This window comes from Coloeus monedula, assembly GCF_965178545.1.
Source record: "Coloeus monedula genome assembly, chromosome: 6".
In the NCBI taxonomy this organism is placed as follows: domain Eukaryota; kingdom Metazoa; phylum Chordata; class Aves; order Passeriformes; family Corvidae; genus Coloeus; species Coloeus monedula.
Genome location: NC_138786.1, coordinates 58,152,443 through 58,178,539, shown reverse-complemented (window position 1 = coordinate 58,178,539; position 26,097 = coordinate 58,152,443). Strand labels below are relative to the sequence as shown.

General features: G+C 40.8%; 1 protein-coding gene across 4 annotated transcripts in view; it reads left to right on the top strand.

Annotated features, from left to right (window-relative positions):
• Positions 1-26,097, top strand: part of SYNE2 (spectrin repeat containing nuclear envelope protein 2) — a 174,294-nt gene that overhangs the window by 23,141 nt on the left and 125,056 nt on the right. For all 4 annotated transcript variants that reach the window (XR_014226546.1, XM_082284463.1, XM_082284462.1 and 1 more), the window contains exons 3-26: positions 4,212-4,273; positions 5,217-5,312; positions 5,593-5,670; positions 5,765-5,857; positions 7,024-7,205; positions 8,838-9,034; positions 9,481-9,581; positions 10,269-10,370; positions 11,098-11,235; positions 12,099-12,263; positions 14,110-14,222; positions 14,895-15,051; positions 16,720-16,810; positions 16,970-17,157; positions 17,326-17,490; positions 18,736-18,909; positions 20,679-20,837; positions 21,093-21,266; positions 22,188-22,313; positions 22,474-22,629; positions 23,284-23,495; positions 23,767-23,842; positions 24,454-24,572; positions 25,174-25,297. Coding sequence is in view for 3 of the 4 variants with exons in the window: in XM_082284463.1 (XP_082140589.1) it covers positions 4,212-4,273; positions 5,217-5,312; positions 5,593-5,670; positions 5,765-5,857; positions 7,024-7,205; positions 8,838-9,034; positions 9,481-9,581; positions 10,269-10,370; positions 11,098-11,235; positions 12,099-12,263; positions 14,110-14,222; positions 14,895-15,051; positions 16,720-16,810; positions 16,970-17,157; positions 17,326-17,490; positions 18,736-18,909; positions 20,679-20,837; positions 21,093-21,266; positions 22,188-22,313; positions 22,474-22,629; positions 23,284-23,495; positions 23,767-23,842; positions 24,454-24,572; positions 25,174-25,297 (3,248 nt within the window). In the remaining variant the exon portion in view is untranslated. The remainder of the gene's footprint in view (positions 1-4,211; positions 4,274-5,216; positions 5,313-5,592; positions 5,671-5,764; positions 5,858-7,023; positions 7,206-8,837; positions 9,035-9,480; positions 9,582-10,268; positions 10,371-11,097; positions 11,236-12,098; positions 12,264-14,109; positions 14,223-14,894; positions 15,052-16,719; positions 16,811-16,969; positions 17,158-17,325; positions 17,491-18,735; positions 18,910-20,678; positions 20,838-21,092; positions 21,267-22,187; positions 22,314-22,473; positions 22,630-23,283; positions 23,496-23,766; positions 23,843-24,453; positions 24,573-25,173; positions 25,298-26,097) is intronic.

Sequence of the window (26,097 nt, the reverse complement as noted above, 5' to 3'; positions counted from 1 at the left end):
ATTTTTAATTGCTTAACACCATGTTGCTGAACATAAATGCTGGAAATAAGTCTTTTCCCTGCTTTCCTGTCTGCAGAATATGAAACTGTTGCTGGGTGGAAGGGAAGGGACTGTACAGAGGGCTTGGTGGTTAATTGCTCACTCTCTCCCTGGATTGGCAAGTATTTAATTGTTCTTCTGATGGTTCCAGTCATTTAAAGAATGTACTTGCTTGGTGTATTAGTTCATACCAGCAGTGCTGTCTTGAAAGAAGCTCTCCCTGTTATCCCTGCTACCCATCCTTTGGTTCATTTTGCTGGGGAATCAGGGTGTGTGGAAATGGTTGTTTGGAATGAAACTGAAGAAGAGAAGGTGCTGTGGCTGTCTGTGGGCACTGGGGCTAGAGTTAGCCCAACACAATGTTTGTCCCTGCACATGTGGTGGATACACTGCATTATGAACACCAGCTCTCTTGATCTGTTCCTGATGAGCTCCCTGCACGCTGCTGTAGACATAGCCTCAGCTGACCTCAGTGAAAGGAAGATATAAAAATACCATACACAAGAGGTAATTCCTCCTGGTGAAGCAGAGATGAGGCAGGCTTGTGCTCATAAATTTAAAGTGATTGCTTAAAATTATTATTTTTTTTTTTAAAGAAGCCTTACAGTTGTAAATTGTTCACTAGCAGTGATATGCAAGTCCAAGTGATAGAAGAAATCCTCTTTGCTGTTTGGTGACAGGGTTTGATGAGTGTGGAAGGACAGGCTACATCTGTTCTGCAGTTACTTGCTTCCCCCAGCTCCCTGCTGAAGGAGGAGATGGTTCTTTCCTTGGAGCTGCTATTCCCCCATCTCAGGAAGGGAGGCACGAAAGGCAGCAGGGAAGAGGAGACCAATTTTAAGTCTTTTTTTCCTGCATCAGTTAAAGGAGAGCTGAGAGTAAAACAGTGGCTGGCAGTGCTGCTGCTCTCCTCTCCCTCCTGGGAGAGTTCAGCACTCACGTGGTCCCTGCCATGTCCCTGTGTTCCTAATGATCAGCCTGGTTTGTAGCACTTGTTGGTAGCTCATTACTGAATAAAACAGTCATTGTCCAGCAGTGTGTATTGATTTTTAGCTATCCTACGTGACACGTTGCTTGTATGTGTTATTCCTTCCTGAAGAGTTGTTAACACAGGGTGAAATATGATAGATTTTGGGTATTTTCAGATTCCCAGGTTCTTACTCTGTTCTGTCAGATCCACTTTTTAGCTTAGTGAGTTTTGACCCAAAGTAAAGAGAATGATCAGGGTTTGGGGTTTTTTTATAGCTTTTTTATTCTAGGTCAGTGACATTTTGAAAATTAGGGCAAGGTCAGTTAGAGTGCTACAAAAAGGCCTAACAAAGAATCCATTCACCTTCATAAAAATAAAAATCCGTATTAATTAACCACGTGGTAGAGATAAGAATTGGAGAGCTTGATTAAATCATTAGCGCCTCTGAGCAGCAGCAGTGTCAGAGGGGAGCTGGGAGGGAAAACACACTCAGCCTGAAAATTGCAATCCAACCTCCTGCCACGGTGCCAGGAGCACATCTGTACCGAGTGTGTGTGGGGTGGGCTGCATGGAAACACTGATTTCTTCACTACAAGCTGGGGGAATACTGGCAAGCATGGAGTTCTGTTACTAGTTCAGGGGGAGATTCTATTATTATTATTTGTTTGGGTAGGAAAATAAGGCACATTGCAGCTGAGGCAGCAGCTGCTTGGAAGGCAGCCCAGTGGGTTGTGTTAGGTAGCTTGTGGAGGGTTTAAGATGCTTTTAGGTGTGTGCAGTGGAATAACCACCTTGTACTTTCACCAGGTGAGACATTTGCCTGAGAGCTGCCCACGTGAATCAACACTTGCAGTATCTGGCCCCTATTGCATAATGAAGCATGTTAATATGGCTGTTAACCAAAACAAGGCCAAGTGTCTCATCCTAACCATCTGTAACCAACCCCAAATGCAAGTTCTTCAAATCAGCAGCAGCAGTGTGTGTTTGGCAAGAGCTGCAGCTGCAGGAGTCACTGGCGTCAGGCAGAGTAGTCAATATTTGCTCTCTATCCCTTTTCAAGTGCTAGCGCTGCGAGCCTTGCCTGCCTGATAAAATTGAGCGCTCAATAATTACTCGTTGGGTAATTGGAATGGCTCCCACATGGTGTTCAGCTGAAGGGTGTGGCTGGCTCCTGTGCTAGCATGAAGCCAGTATCCCTATGCTATTTTTGTCCTCCTTGTGAGCATTGCAGCGTTGTTGGGGCTGTGTGGCATGTTTGTGCTTAACTTTGTTTTCCGACAAGACCTGATTTTGTCCTGTCACTTTTGTCCGTGCCTTTAAGATTGCACTTATTTTACCGTTTGAGGGCAATCTTTGTGGTGCTTAGAAAGAATCCTAAAACGATCCAGCAAGCAGGGGAAGCCAATTGCTTCATGCTCTGGCAGGATGGTGGTGTTGCAGATTAGAGGAGGGCTGTTGAAAGACGCCTTCACTACAGGGTGCAAAGCAGTGCTCAAGCCCGTAACATGAATGTTTTTGTTGCTGCTCACCCGCCCAGTGAGGCAGAAGGCAGCCTATGGGGTGAGGAGCAGAAGCCAGGGTTATCCTCAAGTGAATTTCTGTGTTTCATGAGCTGATGAAGCTCTGCAGCAGCTCCTTTGGGCTGTCTTGGATCATGAAAAGACCCCGTGACTGGGGTTTGTGTTTGCAGATTCCAAGAGTGTAGTAAAGTGTGGGACATTTTCCTGTGAGTGGTGTTTTCATTTTCATGGGCAGAACAGTCAACTTTTTTTTTTTCCCCCCAGGGGCTTGGTATTTTTGGTATCCTTCATCCTGCCCAGCCTACCAAAACATACATATCTACTGCTGAGAAGTATTGCACTTGCCTTACAGTGTCAAACCTTCAATTAATCTTTTGAGGAAGAACACACTTTGAGAGGCAGAAGAGATGGTCTATTCCCACCCTGTCTCCCAGATTTGTTTCTCCATGCAAGCCTATTCTGGGAAGCCAGCCCCAATGCTTGCAGTCAAGGCTGCTATGGAAAGGGTGTTAAAAAGGAGTTTGTATTCAGGCTGGCTCTCATGAGCCTTTGGGATGGCTGCTGGTGGCAGATGTGATCCCATCATCTCAGGGGCCAGCACCTCTTGTCACCTCAGATCTGTGTACAGACATCCAGCCCCTAAGGATGTAGGGTTTTGTGGTGTGGCTTGGACATGGAGTGTTTTTTTGGGAGGGAACATGGGCTGGGCAGTCAGGTGATGCACTGCCCCTGGCAGGGCTGGGTCTGGGGAGCTGGTCTGGTCCAGCTCTGCTGCTCACCCTCTGCTTCAGCTTCTGGGGGAACTGGACTTTTCTCCATCTCTGCTGTCCACAGGCAGGTGTGAGAAACAGTCTAAATACTCTGGTTTTTAAAACATGGGCTTAACCAGCTCCCTGTCCCCCTGCACAGCTGCTGATAGTTGCTCACTGTGGCACCACGAGGGCCCCTGGTGCAGAGCTGGATCTCTGTGTGTCACTGGGTCATGCTTGGAGTCCCATTTCACTGTTTTTTGCTGCAGCACAAGTTCAAGCACTTCCTTCTTCCTCTTGCCGGTATTAAGACCATGGGTGCTCCTTTTTGGCTGGATTAATTGTCTGTACACCCCAGGGAAGGCCCACCAGTGGAAAGGATGCTGTTAGAGGGTGTATTTCCCCATGACAGCCTCATAACTCTCTCCCGCCTTTCACTTAGCAAAGGTTTCTCATTGTGTGGCTTCACCTACAGATGTGCATTTATCCCCTAACTCCAGCCTGCATCCAACTTAATGGATTTTGGCTTTTCCTGAGTTTCAAGATGTGTCTTGTACTGATGATGGCCCTGAGTCCTTGAAGGAACATTTACAAATGAACAGAGCAGTTGTAGGCATATTTCTCTGTAGAATTATGTGTTCATCCCGCTCTTTGTATTTGCTGATCTTCTGAGAAAACCTTCATTAGTTATTCTTTTCATCCTGTAGGTTATGCTTGATGGTTGTAGAGGTCTTTGCAGTATCAACTCAGCAAGCAAGAAAATATCAGCTGTAAAACAAGAGTTGAGAAAAACTGATATTTAATAGTAACTTAATACCTGGAAGAACAGACCTTGGGTTTGAGGTGGATGCCATGTGTCTTTTTGAGAAAGAGGAATAAAACCTGATCATTTTTTCCATTAACTTTGTTTTCTTTTTTGTTTTTATTTCCTAGTCCAGCGAGAGTCTACACAGAAGAAAACCTTCACTAGTTGGATAAATTCAATACTGGCAAAGGTAAATAGGGGATTCTTTAGCAAAGACATGCCTTTTGCCTTTCTGATTCAGATATGCTGCTTAGAGATTAAATTTTTTAGGAATAAACCAAATTACTACACCTTTTTTTTAGGCACTGGATGGAAAAAGTAGCCCCGAGAAGCATTTGTTTAGTTACAGCAGCACTGTATTGGGGCATGTCCAAGGACATTTGTATGAGGTGGTTTGTGTGTAGATACCACACTTCCTTACTCATGTGGTAAAACTTGTGGTGGATTGAGGCACATGTCTCAGGGTTTTATGAGTTTCTGAGTTTACAACTGGTTTTACTGTGATTAGGTAAGTGTCATTCTATTATGCAATCCAAGAACATAAGTTTAATGAGATGACCTGCATGACTGGTAAGTATTAAGACAAACCACACAGTAATGTAGGTGCTATTTAAGCATTCAGAAAACAGCTCCTGCAGCATGTGCTGGGGCTCTGACTTGCTCAGGTAAAAAAAAAAAAAAAATAAAAAATCCTGTTTTGTTCTCTCCTTGAGCAGAAGCTGCTGAGCTCATCATAAGTTTGTGTTGTGTGGGGGAAAAGAAGTTTAGTTATGCAGCTCTATACTCAAATTTGTACTTAATATTAAGATCTCAAAATATGAATTAACTGCCATGTTTAGCTTTCCCTTTCTTTAATTTTTTTTTCTTTCGCCACAGACCTCCTTGAAAAATATGAATGCTTGGAAGTGAGGCCCAAAATTACCCTTATAAAACACAGAGGCAGGACAAAGGGGAATAAGACACAAAGTAATGGATTCGAAGAAACAGGATGTGGGTGTTTAGATGCAGGATTTTTATTGCAGCTTAATGAAAAAAAATAAAGGATGCTAAATATTATTTAACAGCAGAGTAATCTGTGACCTTTTGTAGTGTGTTGAATTCAAAATGACAAGAGATTGAAATTTATCTTGCAGCATACCCCTCCTTATGTTGTCTCAGACCTGTATACAGACATACAGCAAGGACATTTGCTTCTGGATCTGTTGGAAGTGCTTTCAGGTCAACATCTGGTAAGACAGAGTAATAAAAATATTACCTCAGTCCTTTGTCAAGTCCAGCAAAGATTTCTGGATATGCTTAACTGCAACCATATGAATCATCCCTCTGGAGTCACAGAGTTAGTTTCAAGTGACTTTTTTTTATACCATTGAGTCTGAAACATGCAGAAGTAAGTTGATCCAAAGTAATTTATGAATCTTTGCAGGACTTCCCTTATCAAAATATAGAATAAAATTAATTCTTATGGTTGAAGATATAACCTGGTTTTTTGGTTTTTTTTTTGCTTTGCAGCCACGGGAAAAAGGATTTAATACTTTCCAGTGTAGAAGTAATATAGAAAATGCTTTGACATTTTTAAAGAGCAGATCAGTGAGTATTAACATCAAAATTCACAACTAAAGCCAGTTTAGCTGGTGGAACATTTTCTTTGTTAACAATGATCCCTTTTTCCCCCCCTCCTTAGCTGAAGCTCATAAATATTCATGTAGCTGACATTATCGAAGGAAAACCTTCCATTGTGCTTGGCCTAATCTGGACCATTATATTTCATTTCCATGTAAGTATTTCAGCAATGTAAGAGAGTTTTAGTTGAGGGGAAAAGAACAAAAATGTGTTGGCTTATGTCATTGCCAAATGAGATGAATTAGTGCAAAGCAAAAGATAATTTTCTGACATGTGGAAGTGACAGGTCAAGGCGGAGATGCACCAGTGCAGTGATGAACAGTATCTAGCTGCAAATGGTAGGAAGGAATGATACTGAGATTTGTTTTTTGAAGTAACCAGTTAAAAAATAGGCTAAATTTTGCTTGTCTAAGGTCTGTAATGATTAAGCTCCAAAAAGAGCAGATAGTGTGAAGTGGCTCATCCATCTCCCTCAGAGGCAGCCCCACTCCTCCCTGTTGACTGTGCTTACAATGTTCAGTTCTTGTATTATTTTTTTTCAGTACCAGTGCCTGAAATAACACGAAGGTGTCATAGTCATGTTTTTTATACAATAAGAGTGTGCATCTTGTGTGGCATGAGGTTATGGGGAGGTGTGAAAGCACAGGGCCTCAATGCAATCATGTTGTAGGGCTGCAGAGGATGCTGGAGCCAAACTGGCTTCTAGGGAGAACCCAGCAGTGAATTAACATCGGTGTACTGGGATGAACTGGTGGCTGGGGCTCAGGAGAGCACTAAGAAGCAAAGTTTTCCAACAGTATTGAGCCCATGTTTTTCATGGTAGAGGTACTTTGATGCCAAAGACTCTTGTGCTGCACAAGGCCTGTGCACTTACCTTTGTACCTAAACCGAGCATCTCTAACCCAGTGGAGATCTGAGGCCTATCAAGTAGGTTTTCCTGCACCCTGAGTGAGCAGGCAAACTCTGAGCATGCCTTATGGGGCACTCTTAACAGCAGGAAACAGAGCTGCCATGGGCTGCTGTCACTGGTTAGAGTAGAAATTGAATCAGAAGGTCCCTTGATGTCATTGCTGGTACCCACAGTGCAACACAGAGGTCTTAGGGTAAATATATCCTGCCAAAAAATTGCCTAAAGATGGGAATTCAGCATGAAATAGTTCAGATTGTGCAGATAAAAAAGCTTGATTTGATATGGGGGGGACAGGAAAGCTACTGTTACAGCTGTGATTGAGTCCTGTCTAATTCTCTGTGGTGTTCTGCCACTGATGCCTTGGTAATCTTTCACTGAAGCCTCAGTAAGTCTCCCATCTCCTCTGATAGATTGAAGAACTGGCCAGGACACTTGCCTGTACTTACAATCAGCCTTCACTGGATTGTTCAAGTGCTGTTGACTCCTCTCCAAAGGCAAGCAGATCAGCTAAAAAAAGTGCTAAAATTAAGGAACGGTGGAAGATGTCTGCTACAAAGGCTCTTTTGCTGTGGGCAAAAGAACAGTGTTCGCTGTAAGTTCCATCCAAGACTTACAATTAGCATGCTACACTTTGTATTACTGCTTTCCTCTAAATGTGGTGGTATTTTCCCCTGTTTTTTAACATTACTTCGTGACAGCTTAGCAGAAAATCCTTTAAATTTCACTTGTGGTTACCAGTACTTTTAGCATCGATCAGCCCTAAATGTTTTGACGTGAGTCCTTTAAATATGATAAAGCGAAGTTCATCTTACTAATTAAGTACAACAGTGTAATCTGAGCTGTTTGGCTTTTCTTTTTTTAGGGGCTCCTGTGTGATAAGCATAGTGGAATGTTTACATGATTTGCGTGTTTTAATCCTCATGGCTGGCACTGATTAACAAAGTTTCAAGGATTTTCTTAGTTTTTTTTTTTTTTTAATGGAAAATGTAGGATTTCTGTGATTCCCACGACTCATGCTTTTCTGTCAAAACACTGTGTGATCCCCAAGAAGGATCCTGATCCTGGTGATCCTAGTCCCTAATTCTAACAAGATGTATCCAAATGCTTGATGTACAGATAGCACTGCTGCTTTCAGTGGGGGTGTTCACAGCACACAATCTAGAGCAGATAGAGATATTTACATTTTCTTCAAGGGCTGCTGCTTCACTCCAGGATCTTTCAAATATGCTTTACAGTAATGTCAGCTCTTTCTCCACAGCTCTTTGGTTGTTTTATGTTCTAATAAAATCCTACTAATATTCCATGTTATTAGTGGGAGATAAAGGCCTTCATCAGCACATCAGACATTTTCTGCCAGTAGAATGGCACTGAGGTTTGCCTTGTAGCTGTGTTTTATCACAAGAAGATTAATTGGCACATCAAAAACAGCTCTTTGTCCATGTAATTTTCCTCCTTCTTTGCCTGTTTTTCAGCAATATTGCTGTCTGGTTTGCAGTATCATTTCTGCACTGTCGTTATGTTGAATTATTTTGTTGCCAGTGAATCCTATACTTTTTGGTAAAGGAACAAATCTTGTAAGACTTGGCCCACTGTTTTGTGATTAAATTTGGACACCTAAAACCCCACATCTTTTCCATGCTGTAACATACTCGTAACATAAAGGCTGCTTTTGGAAAGTTGTCCTAGAAGTCACTGTGACCTCCATGACTGGGCACCTCCCAGCACTCTTGAGGCTGTGAACATTCATAAAAGATGATTTAAAGACACTAAGCTAATTAAGAGAAAAAGAAATACTTTCTCCTGCACTAATACATCACTTTCAAGATTTGGATTTTCTAAAATGCCAGTTCTTGGTGTCCTTGCAGACAATTACATGTTCTGCAGTGCTTTTCTTGTTGCTTTTCCACTCCACAGAATGCATAGATGTTGAGCACAAAGGTGATATTAGAAAGGATTTGGATCAGCAAAGTTTTATCTTCAGAAAGCAATAGAAGACAAAAAGAAATAGAGTCATGTTGTAAAAATAGTGTAAAAATATGTAATTGTAGTGATTGGTAGTACTGGCTGTGTTGTTGTCTGACTTGTGCAGATGTTCACAGGCAAGGTTCTTTTGGATTTGGTTCATACTCCATTTTACTGAATTTATATTCTGTTTCTAAATTTGTGCTTACAGCCTGTTTCTTTAGATGGCCTAACATTTTGTTTCCACTCATTTCTGGGATAGGCATGGCTCTGTCAGTGTCACTGATTTCAAGTCCAGCTGGCGAAGTGGACTGGCTTTTTTAGCCATTATCCAAACCTTGAGGCCAGGTCTGGTTGACCTGGAGAAGGCAAAAGCCAGAAGCAATAAAGAAAACCTGAAAGAGGCTTTCAGAATTGCAGAACTGGAGCTGAATATCCCACGGCTTCTGGAGCCTGAAGGTAAATGATCAGCTTTTTAAAAATCTGGGTTATTAGGAGTGAGATTAAGATCATCCCTAAGACTATGCTTAAGTTTGAAATGGAGCACTGATGTTTGCTGTAATGCTCAGACCTGAGGTTCTTTATTTTATAACATCAGCTGTACTTAGGGACTGTAGAATTTTTGAATTGGCAGCAATTGCAGGAGCAATATGCAGAAGAAAGGATATGAAACCTTCCTGTTCATGGGAGAAACTTTTTCATTAGTTAATCATGTTCTATTAAAATATTCCCAAGGAAAAAAATGCTCATTGCATATTAATTTCTGTCAATGGCATGTTAAGCGAGCTGTTGCAAAATAAACATGTTTATGGTAATATGTTTTAATAACTGCAGCATAGTGTGTAATTATGTGATCAGGCCTAGAAGGCTGCATAATTATGTAAATGGTGTATTGGCTCTCGTAGATGTTGACATTGTGAATCCGGATGAAAAATCAATCATGACTTACGTGGCTCTGTTTTTGCAATACTCCAAGAATTTGCCTGAGTCTGAAGAAGACATGCAGGTATGACATGTTATCACTGAGGCATTTTCAAATGAATGTGCTTGCTTTGCCCAGTTTACATCTGAGTCAGTAACATGTAGTAGATCCTCTGATTCTGCTGCTGACAAGACTGAATTGGCTTGAACTTTCTGTTGCTCCTGTGTGGTAGAAAAAACTCCATGTTACAGGTTTTTGATTGATCATACAGGTGGAGTTGCTGTTCAGGTTGTTTTGTTTTTCATTTAACTATTACAGAGGACATTTTCAAGCTTGGTGGTCTTCATGTGTTCTCTGAAGTCTGTGTAAATATGAAAGAAGAGGCAGACAGATTTGCAAATGCCCAGAACAACCAGCTTTAAGTGTAGTAGCTGACGTTTAAAGTGGACAGAAGTTACCGCTCACAGATAACACTGACCTTCTCTATGCTCTCTTATGAGAGTTTAATTGGTTATTCACATACCTCCATACTGATACTCTCCCTTCAGAAGAACTGCAGTCAGGTCTTCTCTTGATATCTTCATATATCCAGGTGCCAGATTTAAAACTTTGTCCCTGCTATGTAATAGTGCCTGACTCAAAATTCATCAGGGTCCCCAGGAATTATTTGTTTTTCAATAGCTTTGAATGGACTTTATCATATGCTCAGTGAGTGTTATTTTATGGCACAATGTGAAATGGAAAAATGAAATTTTCTGCTCTGATTACCAGGAAAAAGTAAGAGAGGCCATGGGCTGGTTGGCTGCACAGGAGAAGAAGTTAGCAAAGCTGCTGATGGAAACAGAGAATGAAACGTATTACCAGAAGTACAAAGTAAGTTGCATTTTATATTTAACTGCATCTGTGAAAAGAATCTGCTTCTGTGAATATTTTTGATCTTCATTGCCTGAAGTGAAGTGTTAAGTAAGCTTTTAAACAAAAGTTGGGAATCTGACAATGAAGTTGTTAAATGCCCTCATATGATTGAAGGAAAGGTAGGATAAAATTCTGTTATGAAAAAGAGGCTATTTCATTTTTGAGCAGAGTTTTTGGAAAGAGTCAAGTAATGTCTTAATTCATGTAGTTGAAGACTTGGACAAGATTCAAGCACATAGGCCCTTCACAGAGTTACCTTTGCTATTTCTGTGCTAATTACAACAGTAGGTTTTACCCAGCTGATGTTGTAAAGGAATAGTTGAATTGCTGGCTATAGGTTGTGCTGAAGTAACGTTTCCTTTGGCTTATGTTGCAGCCAGAGTTTGTGATAAAATGGCCCATGGGGAACTGTGAGAGGAGGAATTTTCCCTTTCTCTTGCTGGGAGGGGAGAACTGTGTTCTGACTGCACTGACATTATGTTAAATACAGACTTAGGGAATGGCACCTATAATTTCAGACCCAAATACTGCCTGAAGACAAGAATGCCTCTTGCTATCTTGCCTTTGCATGCATCACACCCTTTGAAGTTTATGGAACTCATCCCAGTGTGTTCAAAGGCAGGACTTGGCTCTGTGAGCTCCTGTCTGACGTCTTCTGTGAATTACTCTTCTATTTTATCCCTAGGAAATGATGTCATTTATGGAAACATTTAACCAAGAGAAAACCCACTTTCTGCCTGTGTTGTCATCAAAAAGAGGTGAAGCTGAGCTGAGTGAAGGCCAGCAGCAGATGAGGGAAGAGTGGGATAAAGTGATCTCTCAGGTGAGAGGCATTTCTCACTCACCCCATTACCAGCATGACCATGTTGGATGAAGAAGCCTAAGTCTACCCCAGGAACTCACACTGGGAAAAGTGGGGAGATGATGCTTTATTGGGAATGATAAAAGAGGTTTCGCCCTGAACCTGAAGTCCAGTCTGAGTGGCATTCCGTGCCCAAGAGGAGGCAGAAGGTGATTGTGTATTATCCTTCTGCCTCCTGAACCTCAAGACTGAAACATCCCTGGAAAATGCCCCGCATCTGGTTGTCTTGGAGCATTCTTCCAAAGTTTTTGGCCTATTTATGCTTAAAAGTTTATTTTGGGACATAATTGTGGCTCAGACAGTGATGCAGCTGGGAAAAGTGTGTTACTATATTCTCTTCTGTGGCACAGATACTGATCTAGTGAGGCCTGGTTGGTCAGAGCTTTGCAGTGAGGTTGGCTGTGTTGGCTCAAACGGGGATGTGTAGGGCCATGCTGGGAATTGCTCTTTTTGGAAGAGATGTTCCCCTGTCAGCCCCATGACAGAAAGCTGTTAATCTCCATTTCCCCCCTATTTTTGCACTTAATTCACTATAAATTTCCCTGATGCTGGACCTTGGGATGCTCACCAGCAAAGGGTAGTAATGCCATATTCTCTGTGGTGTTGCAGAGGTTACAGGTGGGTAGCAAACCTGGTTTTGAGGTAAACAGGGCTGATTTGCAGCTGACTTCACTGGAAGCTCTTTTTTTTGAACAGTGACAGGCATGAGGGAGTGGGTTCCTGGGATGTCTTGAGCACCAGCTTAGGCAGCTTATATCAGCATCTTGGGGATGGGGAAAGAAAATAATAGTGAGAGATTTAATCCACTTGTTTTCCTTTTAAAGATTAATGAGTGGAAAGCGAGGCTGGACCAGATGTTGCCCTCCCCTCTGGATAGCATTGAGGCTTGGCTCCAGGAGGTGGAACGTCTGCAGGCGGAAGATTTGCCTGATTTGCAGGACCCGTTCAAAGCAATATCTGTCTTCAGAGAAATAATTGTAATATTTAAGGTATGCTGATCACAAAGGAAGTCCTGCTTCAGTTTGACCCAGCAAAGCACTTGTTAAGAAGTTACTGATTGACATTTTGGGAAGTGGTGTGCATATGTTTGTCTTCTGAAGATGAAAAGCTCTTCTGAACATACCTTTGAAGAATTGTGAGTTTAATTAAATAACTGCATGGGTCTATAAGGCAGGTTTCAGACTTCACTGGGGTGAGATTAAATTTGAATACTGCCTGAATGAGTAAATGATGCTGTTCTTTTTTATGTGGTTCCTGCAACTTGTTTGTTTGTTAAGTAATAACACAGGATAATTGCATCTTTATCTTTAAATCTGTGCTTAATGCATACCTATTCAGGAAAGCACTTGAGCTCAAGGTTACATTCCAGGGAGTTCAAGAAGTTTGTGTGTTTAAAGTTAAATACTTGCTGAATTACTCTGCAGTTCCATTCAAGGCGAGGATAGACATTTTGATACCTTGGTACCATGCAAGTTATTTATTCTGATCTTCAAATATTTGCACAGATAATAGTTTAAACATCATTTTGAGTTTGAAAGTTCTGAAAGAGTAGATGTATTGAGGTCTGGTTGGACATTAAATGCCATACTTGGGCTTTCTATAAACCAGTTTTCTGGTTTTGTGACATTGTCCTTAAAGAAAATTGAAGGAATGGGCAGTGGGGGTTCTTGAAAGTGTCTTGATAACACCACTCTTTTGTACTGCTTCTAGTCAGTCCCTGATATGAGAGATGGCTTTTTAACTTGTAACAGCTTTGTCAATCTTTAGCCATTTGATCTAAAATTTTTGTTGTGCAACCTAAGTACTTAAAGCATTTTTAAGAGTAAGATAGAGAGACTGATGTAATTTCTTAAGGGATTTCTTTTTTCCCATTGAACATGTAGATAAAATCATCGCATTCCTTCAGAAGAGGAAACCCATTAATGCTTAATTTCTGCCAAATCCACATTTCTTCATGGGAAGACATTCTGATGAGAATCTTTTCCCCTTTTAGTACCTCTTGTGTAGGGATCATATTGCCAAGGTGGTACGTTATAATGCAAATTTTACTTAAGATCTAGGAAATTACCCACCTGTGCTCATATAGGTCTGGCTGATACAATGTTAAGATTGAAATGTGAAAATCTGTGCACCATTTTTGTGGTTGAGGGCTGTCCCAGGATTTAGCCATTTCAGTTAACATGCTTTGTGGCAGATTTTATAACACAGAAATGAACTTCTGGCATATTTTTTATACGCCACTGAGAAATGGGCTTATCTTCTGTGCAATACATTTTATGTTTTATTTCTAGGTAGGGAATTTGATGCTGAGACACATGCCTGTAAATATTCCCCAATCATGGGACACTGGTCATCAGATGGTTAATTTGAGATGCTGTCAGTGTGGTGTTTGACACAAATTTATTGAGCAGTCAAATGAACTATGGAGCAGGTGGCATAATAGATTTATTCAACAGGTTTTGCTGTCAGTCTTTGCTAAGGGATAGTAAAGAACAGCTTTATATCCTGAAGCTGTTACAATGATGCTTTTTTCTCCTAAAGATGATAATGGAAGTGCAGAAAAAACTGGTAGCAGGAGTAGTGTAGAGTCATGTTCCTTATATTTAAGTAGATGCACAGTGATAAGAGAAATCAGGTAGTACTGCACTAAATACACACTTTAGAAGGTGATGAAGTGAATACTTCTATTGCACTTTTATGAGTAAAGACACTGGAAGATTGTCTTGTGCTGACTAGTTCTTAATAGCTCTTCCCCTAATGGCAGGTGACTTGGAGATTGCCAGATGAAGTACTCCAGATCAAAATGAATGGCTTACTTTGTCTTGTTTTCCCCAGGGCTTGATGGATTGTTTTGATTCTCACTTGGACACCCTTCAGTCATTCAAGAATGAAGATGAGAAGAATATGCCACTAGTCTTGCCTGAAAAATTAGAGGAAATGAAAAGAAGGTTGTGATGCTGAAATTCCCTCTACTTCATGCTGTATTCTTGCTCTGCTGTTCTGAGCAAAGCACATAGTTTATCCATGCCTTGCAGAAAAAGAGCATTTTTGTCCTAAGCACAGGCTGACTGTCAAGTGGAGCAGGCAGGGATCTCTCATTGGTCCAATGAATGTTTAATTATGTGTACAGAGTGGAGCTCATTAACAGCACCTTTTCAGATGCCCTTTGCTAGTGGGGATAGGGAACAACCACTAGGGATAGGAAACTTGAATATTTTGAATGTAAAAATTTCCCTGGTGGTGGGGATTCTCTAAATTTTAATTTCTACCTTTAAAAATCACTGTGGCCTATAGCTTGTACTACCCCAAATATCTGTTGGAGGATATTTTGAAAAATGACCAGTGAATCTGTATCCATAACCTGAGATGCTTTGACATACAGATGGCAGAGGCCCCTTTTTTTGGCATTTAAGGTTTTTCATGCATTGAGCAGACAACATTGACTGCTCAATTGTTGCTGCTTTAAAAAAATGAATTGTTGCTCTCTTAGAAATTAATTTCAGTCGTAAAAAAATGTTTACATACATGTAAGTGATTTTTTAGGATAAAATCCTTATACATTAATGCCTGGTATATCCAATGGTTTTGAATAAACTTCTGGAACTGTTTTCTCTTTGCAGATTCAACAATATTCGTTCCACAAACCCCAGCACTTTTCTTGAATACCACTATGGACTGTGCTCAGCCATTGCCAATGAGGTGAAGTTAAAGCTAAATATCTGGGACCTGAAATATGGGGCAAAAGAGTCCGTGGAATCACTGCTGGAAAATTGGAATGTAAGTTTCAGATATAAGAATCGCATCCTGACGGTTATTCTTTCCCAGCTCTCTTTGATTCAATCTTATGTCTATGTCATCTGATGATCTTATAGTTGGTAGAAGCATGGTGGCCTGGTGAAATCTGGAATTTATTCAAAGAAGGGCAGGTACATTTCCCTTAAAGCTTTCCTTGCCCCAACATCTTCCATTTTGCTATGAATGAGTGTTCTTTATTCAGTGTGGAGAAGTAGCACAAGCCATGACTGATTTTCTCTCAGCCTTTTTTTAGTCTTTACTGTGAAGATTTCTTTCTTTCTAGACTATTTATATGCCATCTGTATTATTGCACTCCTAGCTCCAATCCACAGAACCCTCTCTGGGGTAGTTCAGTAGTTGCTTTCTTCAAAACCAACCATTATTCACACTTCTGCCTCTTCTTTTCCCAGCTTCTTTACCTCCTTATTCTTCATGGTGAATAAGGATTGTCTTGTTCTATTACATTTTATGCTTAGCTCAGTTTCTGGACTCAAGTTATGAAACTAATGCCACATGAAGGCTTTTAAGAGGGGATGGGTTGCCCAACCCCAAATACTGACAAAAGGATACTGCATCAGGAATACAGGCAGAGGTGAAAATGCTGATGCCTTCAGATTTTCCCCATCTCCAGTTAATGGGATTCCTTGTGAATTCCACCTTAGTGAACTTTCTCAGAGGATTCTCAGACTGGCAAATCTGTAATTAAATCAGTGGGAATTTCACCAGGCTCAGAACTGTGGAAGGAGGCAACACCAGGTTGTATAAAATAGTAGTTTCCCTGAGCAGTATCAGCCTCACCCTGTGGTGAGATGGTGCTGCAGAGTTAATCTGTGCTGAGTTTGTTGGTTCAGTTGGTTTCATAACTACTTATTATCATGTTATGTCTACAGTTGTGGTTCATGGTCTTGCTCAAGCTGATAGAATATAGAGCTTTCCCAGGGAGTTTAGGGCTTGTTGCTGGCTTTCCTTCTGGTCCCATGATGTGAAGTCCTGGCTGAGTGGTGATGTGGTGGCCCAGGTTTGTCACAGTCGCAGGGGAGGTTGTTTTGTAGCCTGCTGGATTGGACATTTGTAGGAGTGGGGAGTGCTGGAGTGAGATCAGCTCAGACAGAGAGAGACTGAGGATCGCCCCTCATTCACTGTGCACACACAGGTCTCCTCCTCTGCTCCCATTTCTTCCTCTTTCATCCTCTCCATCCCCAGTTGAATCTTGATCTGTGTCAGAAACGAGGCAATCAATATTTCCATGCATGCAGGGAAACCCAACTTTTGCTTTCATCACTTTTTTGAGTGTGACTAAATTCTGCCTGACTTGTTGTGGATGACATTTCTCAGTATTGCCCTAAGGCTGTAACTTTTTGAAACAAGCAGCCCTGACTCATGCAGGGCTGTGGCTCAGGCAGTGGCATTCAGGTATTCACATTTCTATTTACTTCACTCTCTGCACAAGCAGAATAAAAGAACAGGTCTGTTTCAGACTAAAGGGTGCAGCTGAGTTGCTGGGTGGGCTTTGCTCAGTTTACATTTAACCTCTAGGTTGTAGGCTCATATTAAAAGAACAAAAAAAAAGAAGGTGTCCCAAGGTGTATTTCTTACCCAGTTTTATGTCATTCAGTGTTACCCATATCAATTACTTTTCACTTTGTGCAGAATTTCATAGAAGAAAAGAAGCTTGAAACACAACTGGACACTGCTACTCACATCTGTGAAGACTTGAAAAACATAAGTGGTGCTGACTTGGGTAAGCTCATGCACATAAATTGATATGAAGAGCTCTATTTTGAACTGATGTGCTGCCACCAGTTTTAATTCCATCTACTGTCCCGTGTAAACAGTGCTTCTATTTAATTAACCTCTCTGTTTCCAAATGTATAACAATAATCCCTATTCCATGTCCTAGCTGGAGATCCTCAAGAAATCAGCAAGCTTTTGAAGGCAGTGGAGTCAAAGATTTCCACGTGCAAAGAGTATATTTCCAATGTAAATACCACCCTACAGAAAGTCCTGTCCTCCTGGAGTAATTACACAGAAAACATCCACTTATTAAAGACGTGGCTGGAAGAAAACAGGAATGAGGATCCGAAAGAGGTACGTGGCTGGATTTCTCTTTGTTTGACAAACAGAGGTACTTGGAAGCCTCCTGAAAGGGAAGCATTAAATTTCACAGGGGCTGCTGTTGTTGCTTTTCTGTTTTTCATTTTGGAAACAAACTTTTGACAGGGTTCTGCTTTAAATGATTTCAATGCCTCTGTCTAGATCCCTGCTGAGGTCCTGGGAAAGAGGAATTCGATTCACGGTTCCTTAAATGAAGCAGGAAACCATCTCATCGAAGTCAGCAAAGAGCAAGTTGGATCAAATATTGCCAAGGAGCTGAAGAAACTGAACAGGAGATGGGCGAAGTTCATCAAGAAGGCACACTTTGTGAGTTACAAGTTTGTATTACTCTTTGCCATGCAAACTTCAAAACCATATTTTCTAGATTTATCAGCTTGCTAATCAGAGATTGATCCATCTTTCAGTCAATTCAAGGTTGCCACTTTTAAAGCTTGAGGCACAGAGAGTACACAGCAGCATCCAATTATTTAATCTTTGTGACTCAGTTAAATTCTCATTATAACAGGATGGAAAAGGTTCAATTTTTAAATTGAAATCTCAAAACCACTTATAAAAGGAAATCTTATTGCAGAATAAAGCTCTTCATTCATTGCTAGAGGTGGAAGTAATCAATTTAGCCTGTGCTAAATTTTACAATCTGTGCCTCAGCTAGTAGAAAGTAATTATTGCTGCATAGATATTTCTAAGGTTGTGCAACTTTTTACCAGCTCACTTGACAGGTTTTTGGGCTGCTGTAAATCCCTATACAACCTGCCTAATGTCATACATATTACATTTCCTGGAATGCTTTTGCAAGAATGACATTTTCACTCTGCCTGGGAATATTAGAGCTCTTAATTTTCTGAGTTGAGCCTTTCATTGACATTTATTAAAAGTACTGCTCTGACAGTAAATGGTGACAAAGAATTACTACTACATTTTTGTAGGAGATGAGCTTAGTGAGAATGCAATAAAATCAAAGGAAGCAATCAAAGGGTGAGGGAAATCCAGAATTTGCTAGAAAAACCCTTAATAAGAAATGCTTTAAGGAAAAACATTGAGGAATCAGATGTAAGGTGCAAGAAGCCTTTCTAAGGTCTTAAGGACTACCTGAGTTATTTTTCTGTCATTGCTTTGGACATTATGACTATCATATGTGTTATATTTATTTTTTTATATAAAAGGCAAGACCAAATGCTTGATCTCTGGCCTGTGCCTGCCAGTACCATTAAACTCTCAGCACACTTCCTGATTGTGATTTGACTGGCACCAGGTGCTGTTCTCTTGGACAATTCCCTAGTGTGGGCTGGGGGATGCTGCATCCCAGGAGTTTTTCTCCAGAGTGGATGCTTATAGAGGAAAGGACAAGGGGACAGGTTGTGCTGTCCCACTCCCCTCAGGGCTGAGGAACTGAGCCTCACATGGTTTATTTACCAATATGTTTGGGATTTATTTCTCCTTTGATCTCTGTTGGGTGCTAAAGCTGGAAAGTGACCCAAGTGGTGACTATGTTGGAGGAGGGCAGGGGGGAGATGATGGGAATGAACATCTTACCCTGCTCTTTGTTTATAGCTTGGAGAAGAGAGCACAAATGCTGCCGAAAAGACCACGGAACTTCCAGGGAGTCTGGAGAAAATTGAAGAGCTCCTTGGAGGGGTGGACAGCTGGGCAGCAGAGATGGGACATCTGCGTAGCAAGATCAGTCATGAGGGGCCTGTGGAACCTGAGATGGAGGAGCATTTGCAGGTGAAAATGCTGCTTAAAATACTTGTTCCTCAGATTCTCATCTTGCAGCACGGATTTATGGCTGCGGTAAAATGAGCCACCATCAGTGAAACAGAACTTCACGTGGATTTTGTGCTGTTACACTGGTAAAAAGTCAAGATAGTGCTTGTGCCTTGATGTTATTCCTCAGGATTGCTTCCAGATGAGCTGTGAGTGAATCTTCCACCTTTGGTGTGTCCGGATGGCAGGCAGGTGCCAATAAAGTGCTGTTGGTGCCACTGATCAGCAGCTTGTTCTCAGGTGATATTAATTACTCCTGGCCAGCACAGCACTTGGAGCAGCCTAGAGCTCTGCAAGCTGTCAAATTGAGAAGTTCCCCTGGTCAGGCAGTACTTTTATTATCTACCCTCTGATGCAGGGAGGAGGTTTGGCTGTATTCAAAGCTTACTCATCAAAAGCTGGGATACTCAAAGTATTTTCAGCAGCACGTGGGGTAATGTGGGGAATCTCAGCTTAGAGGCAGTTGCTCTAAATATCCACAAAGAGCGTGAATTAATTTCTGACAAGAAATTCCAGTAGTTTCTGTTGTTTCCCATCTCTCTCTGCCTGGGATTACCCCCAGCTCCCACCAGATGGCAGGTGAAGAAATACTTACATAGCTCAGCAGCTTCAGTACAAAGTCTGATTTATTTTCTTCACCTGCCAGTGAAGGTGAGACTGAACAAAGATGCCAGGGTTTCCAGTGAAGAAGCTGAAGCACTGTCTTATGTTGCCTTTATTATTTCTGCAGCAGGGCCTGTATAACCCAACAGTGCGGAGATGACCACCGGAAGGAGGTTTCATTGAAGCTCCTTTGTGTAACTGCTGTAATTAAACAGAAATACTCTTTATTTCATTTAATCTACCTACAATGACTGTGCATCTGAATCAGTGTTAGTTTCCCGTTGCTTTGTGCCTTCTTGCACTGTGTTTAGCTGACAGATTTGGGAGTGTGAGAGACGAAAAGGATCTGTTCATCTTTTTGTATCATGGGCATATGTTTATAAAACAAGCCTCATTTTGCAGTGTGACTCCAGTTTGTTAAAAAAACATGAAGTAACAAAGGACACCCTGAAATACAGCCTCCAAAAATGTGGCTGGCATTGTATCTCCATGTCTGGGGGCAGGAGAGATCAGGTCGCTCGTTACCTGCAGTACAGTAGGTCGAGATCAGAATAAAGCTCTGATTATAATTAGGAGAATGCTAATTGACAACTTCAAACAGGAGAAATGTGTTGAATATTCATAGATCAAAACAGCTCTAATAACGACTTTTCATGATAAATATTCAAACATGGCACGCTACTCCTGCATGCAAAACACCCAGCTGCTTCCTGCCTTGCAGTGCTGAATACCACAAGAAAATCTGAGCCTTGGTATATGCTTGCTTTTGGATGACTTCATGATCAGCTGATGCATATCCAAATGTGTGGTTTCATTTGAGAAGCTGTTTGGATGGGAGAGCATATTTAAAAAACACATCTAATTGGCTCTGTGGCAAAGACACAGGAGTTATTGCACTGACAGAAAGAAATTGCTTCAGCAAACAGAATCCCCTGTGGATGGCAGCAAATTTCTTTCTCTCCACACAGAGATTTTACAGTGCCATACACTGACCATAACTGGAATATAAGGCTTTCCTTTGCCAATTATTGACCATCCATGATCAAGGCTGGTTTTTCACTCAGTTTGTTTAAACAAAAAGACAAATAAACACTTGTAAAAGCTTCTAATGCTTTTTGTTCAACCAGAGTTTGGCTGCAAGAGGATCCTTGTGCCAAGACCACATTGTGGCAGCAGAAGAGTTATTGCAATCCCTGATACAGAATGTTTCAAGTCAGGTGTTTCAGCAGCATTCTCACACCACTGGGCTGGAGGCACGAATTAAAGAAGCCAGAGACAAAGTAGAGGTACTCCTTTATACACACAGAGATATCTCTAATTTAGCATTAGCATGGGGTAAGGGGGACTCCTTGTCAGTCATGTAAAATAGAAAAGGTTCTATACTATTGCAGTCAGTCTCCAAGACTCTTGTCAGGGCAAAATCTAGAACATTTCCAAGATCAGTATCTCAACTTGAAAAACTTGAGTGATATTGTGAAGCAGTAACTTAATGTAATTACTGATACTCAGGCATGTTCTGAAAAAAGTCTGTTTCTTCCAAGGCTGTCATGGGTGACCTGAACAACATCTTGTCCAAATCTGAGAAAAGACCCTCAGAGAAGGAGGCTTTGCTCAATTTTGAAGAATCACAGAAAGAACTTGAGGCCTCCATTTCAAAGGCTGTGCAACTTGTCAGTCAAAAATTAAGTCCTGAAGAATGTATTTCAAGATATGAGGTGGGTAGGTTTTCTGTACCAGCTCAGTTTGAGTATTCTAAGGTCTGTGTGGTCTCTGGAAGTCTGAAGTAAGAAAAATACTGACTTTTTTTTTTGTTGTTGTTGTTAGTTATTAACGCTTTTCTCAGTTTTCTGATTTAGTACTGTAGTAACTTGGCAGACAACTTGAATGAACATAAATCTGTATGGCAGTTTATTCAGTGCCCTGTCCTAAAATTACTCCATCACTCCATCAGAGCTCATCATTTTCAGAGCTACAGCCTTTTTTTTTTTTTCCTGATCAATAATTAAGCTTCCCATCAGGAGTCACATGCCTGAATTCTTGGGCAGGTTATTATAAGTACTGAGTCTCCTCTTTTTCCTGGAGGGTAGCTGGTAAATCCAGGTCCTGTCTCAAAATATGGATCTCTTAGAGGGGCATGGAAACTGGAAGTGCCCAAAAAGTCTATGTTGCCTCATCTGGCAGAGCTGGCAGAGAGAGAACTGGGTGACCACGTGCCAGGGGGGGCACAGAGCCTCATTCCAGGCTATCCTTGGAGGATCCCATGGTGCTGATGGAGACCTTTCACCCAGCTGCTGACAGCCATGGGACACAGCCCTGGGTATTCCCTAGGGAAGAGGCAGAGTTCAGCGACCTTAATCTTCCATCTTCGGTATCAAATTTTTCACTAAAAGTTGTTAGAAGGGCAGCACCTGCTTTTCTCCATAAAGCATTCACTGATACTGCAGCCTTTTGCAGATAAGCAGGGATGGAGAATGCCCTTGTAGCCACCCACTCAAGGGCCATGCAGCCTGTATGTGCAATGAATACATTGATTTATGCACAGGTTTACATGCTACTGATGTCATGTTTTTAGGTAAATAAGTTATATTCAGTTCTGTTTGGTTTTCATTATGATGTCTTTTTTTTTTTCTTCTCAGGAAGCTTTTAGTGCTCTGGACAATAAAGTTCTTGACAAATTTTTGAAAGCAGCTGAACAGCTGAAAAATATCTCATCTGATCATGAGAAACTGGTGGTGGAAGATGATGTTCGTAGGAGATGGGAGGTGAGATAATGCAGGAATGAGAATCCACTGTCTGGTCTCATTAGGCCTGGCATCTTTGAAGACCTTTTTTTTTTTTTGTCACAGTATGTTCTGAGGTCTCTACTTGCTGTGTAATCCTGGCTCACCATCTCACAGGAACAATGTGTTTTGTATTTTGCAGGCAGTTCGTCAGGAAATTGTATCCTGTGTCCAGCTCATAGTAGAAAGGGAAAAAAAGAAATTCAATGCAACTTTAAAAAAAATCAATAAGCAGTTAGGCAAAGAGAAGAAACTCCTAAGTATGGATAAAACCAAAGGGCTCATCAAGGAGCATGAGGTACCTGACAGACTCCTTTTCTGCCTCTGTGAATGCTTTGCTGTCCTTCTTCCTCCTTTTTAGGCACATTGTGGAGCCTGTGCCTGTGGAACAGGGCCCTTGTGCTCTGTGTTATGTAAACACAGAACAAAGAGGCTGCCAGAGTTACTTCTTTACCTTTTTTTGGCTGCAGATACTAGTGTTCTTGCAGACTCTTAGAATTAACCCCTTGTTAAGTAGATGGTATCATTTTTCCATTTTTTCCCAGGTTTTTGGTATATCTTGATTTCACCCTAGAAAGTATAATAATTGATATTTTAAAAATATTCCACTTTACCTGTAGTCAGTAGGACATGTCTATCTGATGTCAGGGTGAGGAAGACTTGAGACCAAAATTAAAAACTGTAGTAACATAATGAATTTCAAAATCAAGCAAGAGTCAGTGTAGTCTTGTGAATATAGCTGGGGAACACGTTGCCAGAAATCCTCATTTATTTTCTGGCTCAATTTGAGAAAGAACCAAGAGAAAATAAGTGTGTGTTTCTTGGTCTGACAGCTTAGACTTTTAAGAGCACTCATCCAAGAAGATAATGGAAGTATAAAAAGAAAATATGAGAAGAATTGCATATCCTCATGACTTAACATGAGTTTATTATCTTGTTTTTCTTTGTTTAGGCCTTTTTTTCCCACAAAGGCAGCATGAAGGAACTTAACAAATCTTTGGAAGACCTTAAAACATTGGGAAGACTATCAGAAGAAACTGTCCTAGGGACACAGGCACTCACTGCAGACTGTGAAAAAAAGCTAGAAAAGGTTCAACAAATGGTGGCAGACACTTACACAGCACTGCTGGCTCGTGCTGGGAAAGGACAGTCCTCTCAGAAAGGGTGGGTGGCTGAGTCATGGCATGTTGTAGCTTTATAGAAACCATTTTTACATGTAGATTTTGTGATACTCTAATGTATCTTGGTAGTACATAGCTATGTTTATTACTGTGAGCAGCTGTACATTTAAACACTTAGTATTAAGTTTCATAAACTAACAGGTACAACATTTGATTACCCTTCCATCACAGCTGCACGGTTGAGCTAGGATTTAGCTGGGATCTTGAGCTAGGATCTCTTTTTTTCCTTTGTATTTGATATTTTGTTCTTGTAGGAACTCGATTATGGCTTCTGAGAATGGAGAAGAGTCTGGTTCTTCTCAGCAAATTGACAGCCTTATGGTACAGGAGGTAAGAAGTCCAGACCTATTGTTGGAAAACAGTGCTCTGATGTCAAAAGGAGGTCATTGCCAAAAGGAAAAAGTGTTTATTTCTCTTATATTTTTTATTGTGATAAGACTTTGGACCTCTGGTCAGAAATCAAAATCCCATTGTGCTTGTGAACGTAGATTAAGTAAATATTAAAAACTAATATGCAAACAGCAGCACTGGGCATCCTGGGAAGATGTGATTCTCCATCCTTGAATTATGTTTTGCTAAAAAGTCATTTTCAGATGGGAGGGTCATGTGGGAAACTGTGTTTAAGTGCAAATCCCCCATAGAGTCCCAGTAAATCTGAACAATTTTCAGAGGACAGAGAGAGCAAAACTAGTGAAGAGTTGGAGGCATTTGTCTGTATCTGTGGGAAGAATGAATGAGCTGGCTGCAACTCTTCAAAATTTGCTCTTTGGGTTCCTGATTGAGTTGAAACACATCTTGTATTCGTGAATGGCATCTCCCATTTCCTTTGGGACGCATCAAGCAACTCCTTCCTTCAGGAGTTCACAGATGTCTGTTAGGCTTTGCTGTGTATTACACAGAACAATGTGGAGGTCACTGTCACACTTCTTATTTTTACTCAGACCTCAAGGCCTGCTGCAGATGCAGTTTTGGAACCAGATGTGAAACACCACAATGGAGAAAGCTGTGCAAACAAATTTGAGGAAGACAGTGATTTGGCTGTACCAACTTTGTTGGAGAGGTAATTTTTAAAGGAAAGAAATGCATGGTTGTTAAGATATGATGGACAAATTAATTCCTTGTGAATGTTGATTAGTTGAATGTACCAAACATAAGGTGCACTTTTGCTGTGCAGAACCCTGTTCTTTTTCTGCTACAGTTTACTGAATATTGATCTGTAATTGGTAAGGAAACACTACAGTAGCTAAATGCTTTGATCATTATTAGCATTTTGTAGCAAGAATATTTTTTAGCTGTAAATGTTTTACTTCTTTTCTTGGGCTAGAAAAGTCTGCATCTGCCTTACTAATAACTTCAAATATTGCAAAATAAAAAAAGTGTGTCAAGTTTTGTAGAGAACTGACATTTTTACATTCATAACACTGAATTTAGAGAGTGCAGGCTGGCATTTAGACTTGAAAATTAGCCATATGAGCAATCTCTTTAATATGTTGCTCGTTTATGCATTTTTCATTCATTTTGGACTTAAATAAAATACGTATTTGCAATAGACTGTGCTTATTTTTTTAAAGTACTCTATTGGTCAATGTGTTCCATACCCTGACATGTTCCATTTAATTAAAAGTAATATTCTCTCTGAAAGTGTTTGCATCTTTCCTTAGCTTTAACAAACAAAGGAGTAACCTGGAGGAACTTCTACAGCTTAGCAGAGATAAAGTAGCATCTGGCTTTACTGATGAAATAAAAGGCACTTTGTGCCTTCAGAATAAGCTGCTTGAACTCCAGGCAAGTATTTGTCTTTTAAAAATATACCTGGTGCCTAAATTGTTATTTTCTCATGGAGAGCACTCACTTCTCTGTTACATGTATTGCCAAGGGAAAAGCAGCATCCTTGTAACCAGGTTTATTAGAAGAAGGGAAATCAAAGATTTAGGATTCAGCAGAACTGCATTCCTCCTTAGCAGTGGAGTTTTGCAGGTGTTGCTGAGAGAAGAAACTGGTGGCTCTGGGTTTGTTATCTGCCGGCTGAAATAGGTGTAATGGGAAAAAAACTACAGAAAGGAGCTTTTTTTGTCAGCAGGAATGATAAGTGATAGAGATGGCCAGGGCTGCAGGAACTGTCAAGAGTTGAACTATCAAGTGGTGTTTGTGCAGAATGGAACTGTTCCAGGACTTACAACTTGGTTAGGTTTGTGGGATCCTTAAAGCGACAGCAAAAGACACAGAGTTGATGTTGAAAAATTGATTATTGCAATTTTTCAAGGCCTTGCTTGAAAGGACTACAAAGCTTTATTGAGTATCTCAGAACTTGGTTCAGTTCTACATTTGTTTTTCTTTTGAACATAGCTAGGTGGAGATATTTTCATTCTTGTTGTAAAAATGGCTGACCCATATTTATTGAACCTTTTAAAAAATGTAGCCAAGGCATATATCTGACATGGAAATTGTCATCATGAAAAGTTGCTAGAGGTTTGCATGCAGCTAAAAATGGAGTCTTAAAGGGGAGAAAAGGCAATGAATACTCTTACTTTCAAGTGATGTTTTCACAGTTTTTGTAGAGACTCTTGTGACTGTAGTTTTATGAA